The sequence below is a fragment of the Perna viridis genome, chromosome 15 (assembly GCF_037379345.1).
Source record: "Perna viridis isolate PV_CMFRI_1.1 ecotype Kerala chromosome 15, ASM3737934v1, whole genome shotgun sequence".
In the NCBI taxonomy this organism is placed as follows: domain Eukaryota; kingdom Metazoa; phylum Mollusca; class Bivalvia; order Mytilida; family Mytilidae; genus Perna; species Perna viridis.
The window spans coordinates 15,300,266-15,310,714 of record NC_142459.1 but is presented as its reverse complement, the minus strand read 5'-3'; the positions used below and the strand labels follow the sequence as shown (position 1 = coordinate 15,310,714).

General features: G+C 34.7%; 1 protein-coding gene across 1 annotated transcript; it reads left to right on the top strand.

The window, feature by feature from the left end:
- Window positions 1–7,144: 7,144 nt before the first annotated feature.
- LOC148597111 (uncharacterized) lies at window positions 7,145–10,211 on the top strand (the record flags this gene model as incomplete). The annotated part of the gene is made up of 3 exons (XM_088562995.1): window positions 7,145–7,359; window positions 8,516–8,652; window positions 9,279–10,211. Coding segments are annotated over 3 exons (1,218 nt in total), but the record flags the coding sequence as incomplete, so codon positions are not given.
- Window positions 10,212–10,449: the final 238 nt, after the last annotated feature.

The following is a 10,449-nucleotide window of genomic DNA, read 5'->3' as shown; positions in this document are numbered from 1 at the left end:
AACATAAAATAACAAAAGGGGGGGGGGGCTGGTCAAAATGCAGGGGGCGGGGACAAGTTTTTTTTTCTGTAAGTGAAAAAGGGGGTTCAGATCTTTTTTTATAAATTAAAAGAGGGGGATATTTTTTTTTTATTTTTGCACATGAATTTTAAGGGGGAGAGGGGGTGATCAACATTTTTCGTTAAGCAGAGCATTACACCAGTCAAATGAAAACATATTTTACCACCATTAAACATTTTATTTCATTGTCACATACATGTACAATAATATATATACATGTATGTATTTTATATGTCACTGGTAAAATCAAGTTCACATATCAACATAACCATCAGGATCTAAAACCTTTACAGTTGTTAAATCAAATGGGTCCGACTCCTGACAATTTAATTTCCTTATATATATCTTGAATTCAAGAGCTGTGTCTAATTCTGCTTGATTTTGATCCTACTTTTCCAAAGTATGAAGTTTTGGAATTGAAGACTTGATTTTTTTTATTGTAAGAATTCCTTAACATCTCAACTGCTTCTGCTAAAAAAAAAAAAATCTGAAGCAGATAGTTTTTTTAATAGCAGCCAATTCCTGTTTGGGTCGAATTGAATCTAGACCATTTGTTAATAATTCTTCAATCTGGAGTCTATATTCAGAATTGAAATTAAAAAAAAAGAGGGCAACACTTGATATATGCTTCCTATGACACTAATCTTTTTAGTAATTTCTCACAAGCTGTGAAGTCTCTTCTCCTTCTGCTTCTTAACCTTGTTTTCCTTTTTTTCTTTTGTTTATAAGTATGGAAGGAAAGAAACAAAATTTTAATGTGAAGAGCTTGTGAGATTCCTTTGGTCATTTACTGTTTGATTTCAAAATGAACCCCCCCCCTTTCCCAGGTAAATAATGGTAAGTCCCTTATTCGCAGAAGAAGTTTGTGAACAATTAAATTTAATATACATGTAATTCAAACAAAAGAAAAATAATATTACGTTTTTTTTATACGCGAGGCAACCACAGCATAACACATTGATTGAAACAATGGACTGAACAAGCATAAGCATGAATAGTAGAAGTAATTCTGTACGAGATACATAGTTCGTTGAAATAGCCTGTCTATCTATATAGTTTTCACCAAAAGAGTGTGGATAAAAATTCGATCACTGTATTCGTTCAGTATATTCGGAAAGATATGACAATCATTTCGGTGAGTTAAAATTCCATTTAATTACACAAAATTCAAATAAATAAATAAGAGAGAGAAGTCGAACGTTATCATAGTGACCAGTTACAAATCAAGCATGATTCGATGCGAACAAATATTTGAGCAATTTCAAGAAATTACCACCCGGGTAAACCCGCTGCTTCCAAAACGGTAAATATCGCTAATACGGTTGACAATATATCTAAAGGGAATTAACAATACAGTTACATATATATTCGATTAAATATGAAAAGTATGAATTTTGGGCTGCATCATCTCTCAGTTAAAAGGCAAATATTTAACTTCTAATAGTTTGATATATGCTGTAAGTTGATAAGACGCTTGTGTAATTCATTTTTGCCCGGACATTCACTTATCTTTGTCATTACAGACTTTTTTTTTAATATCATTCGAGATAAACGCATTTCAACCCTATTTATGCATGGGGTCAAGATACCTACTGTGGTATTCGATACATGTATATCAGTTATTATTGAAAAAAAAAAACTGCTTTTAAGAGGACATTATACTTTTTTCGATGAAGTGGTGTTGCTTTTACCACGGTTGAATTACAAACTGTGTTCCCGTATAATGGGGTTGTTGTTGTCTCCAATATAAAATATGTTTGGTTATAAATATGGGAAAAAAATTAACGTAAAAAACTTATTTTAGTCCGTATCATTTAACAAAGCATATGAAATCCAACATTAAAATGATTTTCGATTAATTTCACGAATAACTGCGTCATACATGTAGACATGATTTTTTTTGTTGTTGTTTTTTTTAAGAATTTGAATTGACCTACGTGTGTTGCATGGTATATTTCAACGCATGTGGAGATTTCTACAAAAAATGAATGTTTTAATAAACTGGTCTAGAACTGGCATGTCAGTTAACTGCCACTATTCCTTAGTTAGTACGTTTGTTTAATTCATATTCAGTCCTTTATTTCTGTTGTAAAAGGGACTCCGATCTTTTTGAATTGATTTATAAGTGTGTTTGATTGTGTAATATTTTTTCCACAGTGGTCAGATTTTAAAGGGGGAGGGTTGTGATCACGCTGAAGTACTTTAACCCCACAACATTATTGCGCTTGCCCTTAAAAATCGATGGTAAAAGAAAACTATTGATCCAACTTTACGACAAACGTGAAGACTTTTCATTCAAAATTGTCAACTTTCCTTTCATCTGTGGCAACATTCCTTCAGCACCTGCGTATGTAGTGTTCATATCACAACTCATACGTTATGCCAGATCTTGCCGAAACTAAACGCAGAATTTTTGTATCGCACCAGAATTGTAACAGATAGGCTTCTGGAACAGGTTTATATTGCTATAAGATTGATGTCATCACTACAGAAGTTTTATGGTCGTCATCATGAACTCGTGGATCGTTATCGTGTATCCATCTGCACCATGAAAACTGATTTATTCAACGAGTCATAGCTTTCCTTCCCTCGTTTGTCTACCCCGGACCTGACTTTTTATGAGCAACTCGGCGGGTGTTTCTAGAAAAGCAGAGGACACTCACCTAACCGGTGCACCTGGTCCATGCTCCCATTTTTTAATGGAGTCCTAGTTGTTCATTTGCTTTTGTTACTTTGTATGTATGAATTTAGTTACTATATGTTCTTTGTTGTGTATGTCTGTTTTCCATGTCTGGTCTTTGTCCCTGGGTTACATTCTTTTGATTACCGCTATTACCTTGGTTCCCTTGATTACTCTTTCCCAAATCAGGAATTTCTGGCCTCTGTTTGTCTTGTTCCGTTTTCACCTTTAGATTATCTTTTTTGTTACTTGATTATATAGGGGCAACCATTTCGCTGTATCTGTGTATAATGATGTTTTTGGGATACATGTAATTGGTAAGTAGATTTTTGGGCTAGCTGCAGCCTGGTCTGTGGTATCAGTATTCATTGAAGACCAGAGGGTGGCCTGCTTAGTCTGACATTTTCAACACGGTGGGGTTGTTGTCTCTGACATATACACCATACCTATTCTCGTTTATATCTCGATATGCTTTAAAATCGGGCGACTTCCGCTAGAATCTTGGTTTCCTTGATATTATTACTCTAAAGACAACTCTTGTTTTGAAATAAGTGTATTATGCTCCCAGTTTCTATAATTGTATAAGAGGGAGATAATCACGTATACATGTATTAACATTGTTATCATAATTTAAATTTGGTTATTCATAGCAAGCCTCTGAGTTATTAAATTCTAAAAATAAAACACCCAACGTCATAGAGCAGTTTAGATGCAACACAATAATGATCTCATGCATAGGTCTGGATTTGCTTTAAAAAACTTTATTTTACTTTTCTAAAAACAAGTTTTTAAAGATAAACATGAACTGCAATGGTTATCCTGAAAGTAGTGGGGACAATGTTGGACCAACGTTGGGCCAACGTAGAATTTACAGAATGAAAATATTTAAAATTTCAAAACGTCATGTTTAACCATTGGCCTGTCAAGTAGAAACCATTTTGGAAAAAGAAGATACAAATGAAACTAAGTTTTGTGTTTAGACATGCCCGTTTTCAATAATAATAAAAAAAATTCTGAAAAGTTCAGATGAATTATTTTTTTTACCTTGAGCAAGAAATTATCTCAATGTACAATAATTACTTCAATATTCGAATCATTTGTTAATGTGAAAACGTTTAAACGAGGGAATGGTAGAAGGTTTACTTGAAAAACAGTCATTAGGATCCAGTATTAAACTCCAAGTGTCAATTTTCGTGAACTTGTTTATCAACCGCATTTGCGATATTTACCGTTTTGGAAGCAACGGGTTTACCCGGGTGGTTGCAATATGTTTCTGAAATCCACAGATTTTCTTTATAATATTCAAACATAAAAAGGGTTGGGGTAAGTGGATCGGCCATTGGTGTAAAATGTGCATTAAGGGGGTGGGGTCGTCAATTGGTGTACGTATGTACCTTTGGGGGTGGTGGTGGGGGGGGGGGGGTTGGTCGGATATGGGTGTATATGTGTACCTTTGGGGGTTGAGTCGGTCGGTCATGGGTGTACATACATTTATGTACCTTTGGAGGGTTGGGGTCGGACATTGGTGTACATATGTATCTTTGGGGGGTTGGTCGGACATGGGTGTACATATGTACCTTTGGGATGGATGGTGGGTCGGATATGGGTTTACATATGCACCTTTGGGGTGGGTCGATCATGTGTGTACATTTGTATCTTTGGGGGTAGGTGGGTCGGCCATGGATGCACATTTGTACCTGTCGGGGTGGGTTCGGGTACGAGTGCACAAATGTACCTTTGGTGGTGGGTGGGTCGGCCATGGGTGTACATATGTTCTTTTAAAATTGGGGGATGGGGGTCGGACATGGGTGTACATATGTACCTGTTCGGACATAGGTGTACATGTGTACCTTTGGGGTGGATCGTTCGGACATGGGTGTACATGTGTATCTTGGGGGTTTGGCGGACATTGGTGTAGATATGTACCTGTTCGGACATAGGTGTACATGTGTACCTTTGGGGTGGGTCGGTCGGTCATGGGTGTACAGGTGTATCTTGGGAGGGTTTGGCGGACATTGTTGTACATGTGTACCTTGGGGGGTCGGACATGGGCATACATATGTACCTATTGGGGGATCGTCGGATACAAGTGTACATATTTACCTTTGGCGTGGGTGGGTCGGACATGGGCATACGTATGTATCTTTGGGGTGCGTGGGTCTGCCATGGTTGTATATATGTACATTTGGATTTTCAAATGAAAACAACCGATTGCTAGAATCGAGAAAGTTTTTTTTTCCTGAATTGAAAACTAATACGTGTTCTCAAAAATACAAACTGAGTATTTATATGGCCCCGGGGAGAAACCCCCATTTATTTTCGAAAAATGGTTTGATGATCATATAGAAATCTTCAAAAAAACTTCCCCATTTCCGAAATTTCTGTATCGCTAATGTCATTGATTCATATTTTAAAATACTCCTGGAAACAAATTGTAAAAATTGTCCACAGATAAATCCGTAAGTTGGTCGCTATTTAATACTTATCTTTGATGAAATAATTATACCCATATGGATAAAGAAAGTACAAAAATGTGTATAAGTGGAGGACATATTTGATCGCTGTTACCAGAAAACACAAAGAGAAGTTGAAATGATCTGTTGATTTTTAATTTATTCTAGGATATTTGAAGAGAAAAAATGGGGAATAGTATCAGTTCTACACGTACCTGTGTTTGATTTGTATGTATATTTTATAAGGAGTTGGTTGTCACGCTGTATTTAAATTTTGTTTGGTTTTTCAGATGTAGATAGTCGTCTATTTTCAAAGTGAATTGAAATACAGATCTATAGCTATTATTTTATTTTGATAATTTGAGTCAAATAAATAAGTAGGAAAGGGCGGATTTGTTCTATACTATTTTATCCGAAGATATCATAATTAGTTAATAATTTACGAAATATCACTCCGCTGGCAAATTAGAGGTCTAAGTACAAATAACGGTAATAAAAAGAGCCAAACTTTAATCTGACTGGAGAAACTGTAAAACTCTTTGGCATTTCAATATTCAGTGTAGCCGAAATGACGGAATAGTTTTGGGGAAAAAAACTAAATAAAAAGAGTAATGTGGTTTCGAATCTTCCTCGCTAAAACAACTATAGACCGAGAGACAAGTTTAATAAATTATTGATCGAAAAAACCTCATGTACCATTCAAATCACAATATCTTCATGTATTTCGAGTATTTTGTTTGTATATTAGTGTATCACGTGTAAACAATGTTGCATTAAATAAAAATACAATCGGATACCTAAAATATATGAATTGTTTTCAGTTGTTATTTGCCGGCATTTTGTCGGCTGTATACTCCATTGCTATAATACTGGTCTTCGTTGGAATACTTAAAGTAGCGGATGAGGACGGATTCTGCTAGACCACTACAACATTTCTGTGTTTTGTTGTTGACATATTTATTTTATCAGCGATACTTCATCCTAAGGTAAACACACTACACATCAAGATTTCTTTTACTATAATCTGAACAATTATTGTATATCCATCTTACGTAACGGACAAATCATGGTAGAAAATGTTGGCAAGTCCGTCTGTCCGAACTCAAAAGTCTCTTTAATTTACAAAAAAAAAAAAAAAAAAAAAAAAAAAAAAAAAAATAAAAAAAAAACAAAAATTCGTTTTTAATTGTACTTCGATTGTCCGTGAGTTGTGTAATCTACTATATGGCCGACCTCTCATCGATCCCGTTTTTCCGTTATGTTGCATGTACTGATGTACATAACAGAAAACCGAGGGGGAAGCAAGATCAGATTGTAAGTTGTTAAACTTGAATACCGAAAAAAAGTATGGAACAATAATTTGCTGTAGTTCAACTTCTGTTCATTACACCATTAATTCTATATTCTATTCAAATTTATATTTTTCTTTCGCTTTTTACCCTTTGATTTTAAAGACGCTCTTCCATGGAGACGCAAGTCTTCTGATCGCAATACAGTTTCCCGATTGGCCAAATACTGATAACTTAATGGCGTTCGAAAACTGTATCGAAAATTGAAATTGCGTGCCATGTGTAATTTTCTGAATGAAATGTAAAGAATATAAATAAAAAGAACAACGACAAAAAATACTGCTTCGGCCATCTTTTATTTACTTGTTTTCTTTTTCAAGCTATATAATAGCTTTATATCTAGAAATCTACTAAAATAACAGTATAATTAGTGTTCAGAATTTGAATAAAGATGGAACATTTTTGTCTACAACATTTAAGGGAAATTCCTTGTCAATCAGGCTTAATGCAAGACTACTGCTTAAATACGCCAAGATTACAACCTCGCGAAAATGACCCGCGATACAGAATGCTTGGTTGTATAAATTATTACAACCTCGCGAAATGAATGCTTGGTTGTATAAATTAAGTGTTTCCAAATTTTGATTATAGGAGGCACCTAATATCATCCATGGTATTCTATATCTGCTCTGTATCCCTTCTATGTCAATGTTGTTAATGCTTTATTCTCTCGGAAATCTTCATGTCGTATCGTGGGGAACCAGAAAAGTAAAAAAACAGAGGACATTCCAGTTAAACACCAGTATAATGACAAGGAAGTAAGAAAGCCAGGTACAAAGGACACTGGATACGCTTTAGCAGTTGGAAAGCTTTTTAGGTACAGCTTTTTATGGATATTAATTTTCCATTTATCTGCTCATACACCATTGTTCCAACACCCTCTTCATTTTTCTTAAAAGTTAATAACAAATTTAATATTAATAAAATGTTCAACATTTGATGCATTTTTTGGGTAAAGTATGCAGGTTTTGCATATTACAATTTTAAGCTGATTTCTCAATTGAACCCATTTCAGGAAGTTCGCTGATAATTTTAAGCCATTTCTGACGGATTTTCGGACTTATCCATTTCATAGCATTAAATGTTTTGCCAAATTACCCCCACTTTTCTCTTTATATTTTCATTAAACATATCTTAAAATGTCATTTGGGAAGATTATATAAAATCCTTAATATTTTTTCGGGGTTTGTAATAATCTTTTTCCGGGAAAATTTCAAATGCTTACATCTCAAAAATGAGGAGGATACTGACCCATCATTCTTTTTTACTAATATTTTCTAAGCATGAATAGTCTTAAAATATTTCACAACCCTGTGAAATCCTTGTTATTCTTGATAAAAGCAGTGATCAGTTAATATCAGGAAAAATACTGACGTGTCAACTGTAAAAGCAGAACAATCCTATTCCTAATCACCCCATACACCGTCAAACGGGAACTTACCACATACCTGTACTGTAGTATTGAGTAAACATATGATAACTAATAAAAAAAGATAGGAAAAGAAGGAAATATCATATAAACATCACATACTCGGGGAAAAAGAAAAAAATGACAAATTCATTCGTAGAATTGATACCTGTGAGTCTCCCCCTGGTCGTTGGTTTGTTCTTTGTTTTCCTAATTGTGCTCTTTGTCGTTTCGTTGTGCATCGTCATTGCTTGTTTTTCTGGTGGTCAATTCGACACTGCTTGTCCTCCGTTGATCTTTAGCTTTAGTACGATTTTTTCCTTCAAAAATACATTTTTTTTTAAATATTCAAATTTAAGATAACTTGTTTGTATGTTTTCCTCTATTGACTATGTAAAAATACTGAAATGAATAATTTAGCTGATATTCAAGCCATAATGTAGTTGAAAGGAAATGTTCTGTATTGGTATCGTAATGAAACTTTAATATCGCCCAATTTGGCTTTCTGCACCGACTAACACTCTATCTGAGACTAGTATATTGAAATTTACCTGTTTGATTTCAGATGTATCGGCTGTCCGACTAAAAGCATTTCGAGAGAAGACTCAACTTTTCAACAAATTTCCCAAAAACTGGATGAAATTGAGAATGCTAAAACTCAGATAAATGAAGAAAAAGTTCCAACTGAGGAGGTTGTTAACAGTAAGAGGTCGATTCAATTATTTTTCCTAGATATCTTAACGTAGGAAAATGGCTGTTGAGCGAGTTTTCTTTGTATTATTTGTTATAAAGGTATGGATTATAGGGAAATTTGATTGCGTTTTATGTTTTGAACTTTTGTAAACTTTAGAGGCATGATACCTTATGACCGACAGAGCATAGAAATATATAAGTTCCTAATTTGAAATGCAAAAATAACATTATTAAAATATTACTATTCTCTCAGATATAAAAAAAGATTCCTTTTTTCTCCAATACAATGCAAATGTATTTTGTTCTATTTGTCACATGCACAAATCTATCCAATCATAACCGAGTACAGCATCTTGATTTGTGCTATTAATATACATCCACAAGCTCCACGCAGCGATAGTCTTTCGTTTCTTCTCTTAATAACCGCTGCAGACAGGCCTTTCGAAATTCTCGGTCATAATTCAAACCAAACGTCGTTTGACAATCGGATAATGTCGCGTTAACTCATAAACTCTTTCCCGACTTTTCAAGGTTCTTGAAATTTCTTGAGAGAGCTGGCTGCAGCGCCTAGAGTGAATTTCGAACGTCTGACTGTATCAGCGCTTGATGCATGTATCCTTTGTATATTTTTACAGATGAGCAAAATAATATAGACGGTGATATACTACAACGTGGAAGTGATTATACTATAGAGCAAGGCGATATCGATATTAGATTTCACAAGACCGCTTTTACAGTGGATTTTCAGTCTGCTGATGCATTGCCTCAGAAGGAAGAACTTTTTTGGCAAACATTGATTGAAAAATACCTTAAACCATTGGATAAAGATAAAGCAAAAGAAAAGCGAATTCAAGATGACCTAGTTGCACTAAGAAATAAGTGTTGTCTTTTCTTCTTTTTACTAAATACATTCCTTGTTACGCTTGTGTACGCGCTAACTCAAGCTTCTGCTTACGCAGGCTCATTGACAATTTCAGTTGGCTGTTCCAGAAGTTCATTTGCGATAGAACCTATATCGATAACTTTTACAGTTGTTTTCGGAATTTTACTTGTTGTCCAGTTCTTAGGTCTGATATGGCATAGAATTTCAACTTTGATACATGTTGCAGCTTCCACTTCATTTTATAATCAACAAAGCGAGTTTCTAGAACTTATGATATCATTTGAAATTTTACAAAGGTGTGAATCATCTTCGACTTTACGCTCTCAGACTTCAACCAACACTGATCACTATGTTTTTGCATTTAACAATAGGAAACGGAAGGAGATGCGTAAATTTATGGACGCAAGACAGGGAGGTTCACATAAAACGCTCGATGACATTGTTAGAGGCAATTTGAGGAGAATAATGTTTAACAGGGTTGAGGGCCCAAGAGACGGCAGTAGATATCAATGGCACAATATGTTCAGAGAACTGAATATTAAAAGATATGAAGAAAAAAGGGCCATCCGAAATTCATATGCTACACTACAGCAACTTATTTCAGGAACAAGAGCATAAATCATGAAATTACCTGTTTACAAAACTTCATGGTTCTTTGGTTGAAATATAAGTTAATATTTACCAGTTTTTAATGTCAATCCATGTAAGATTAGGCTATTTCCATTGGATAGATGATTCATGTTGAGGTAAACCCACCGAAAAGCGACTCTTTCACGATATACATACGCAACATATTTACATAACTATAGTCATTTCTGTAAACAGATCTGTATTTCGGAGAAAACCTAACGACAACTTTTGCAACATGACAATTCAATGAACAATCAGTAAAATTTAATCTTAAGGAGGCAGACCTAGGGTAA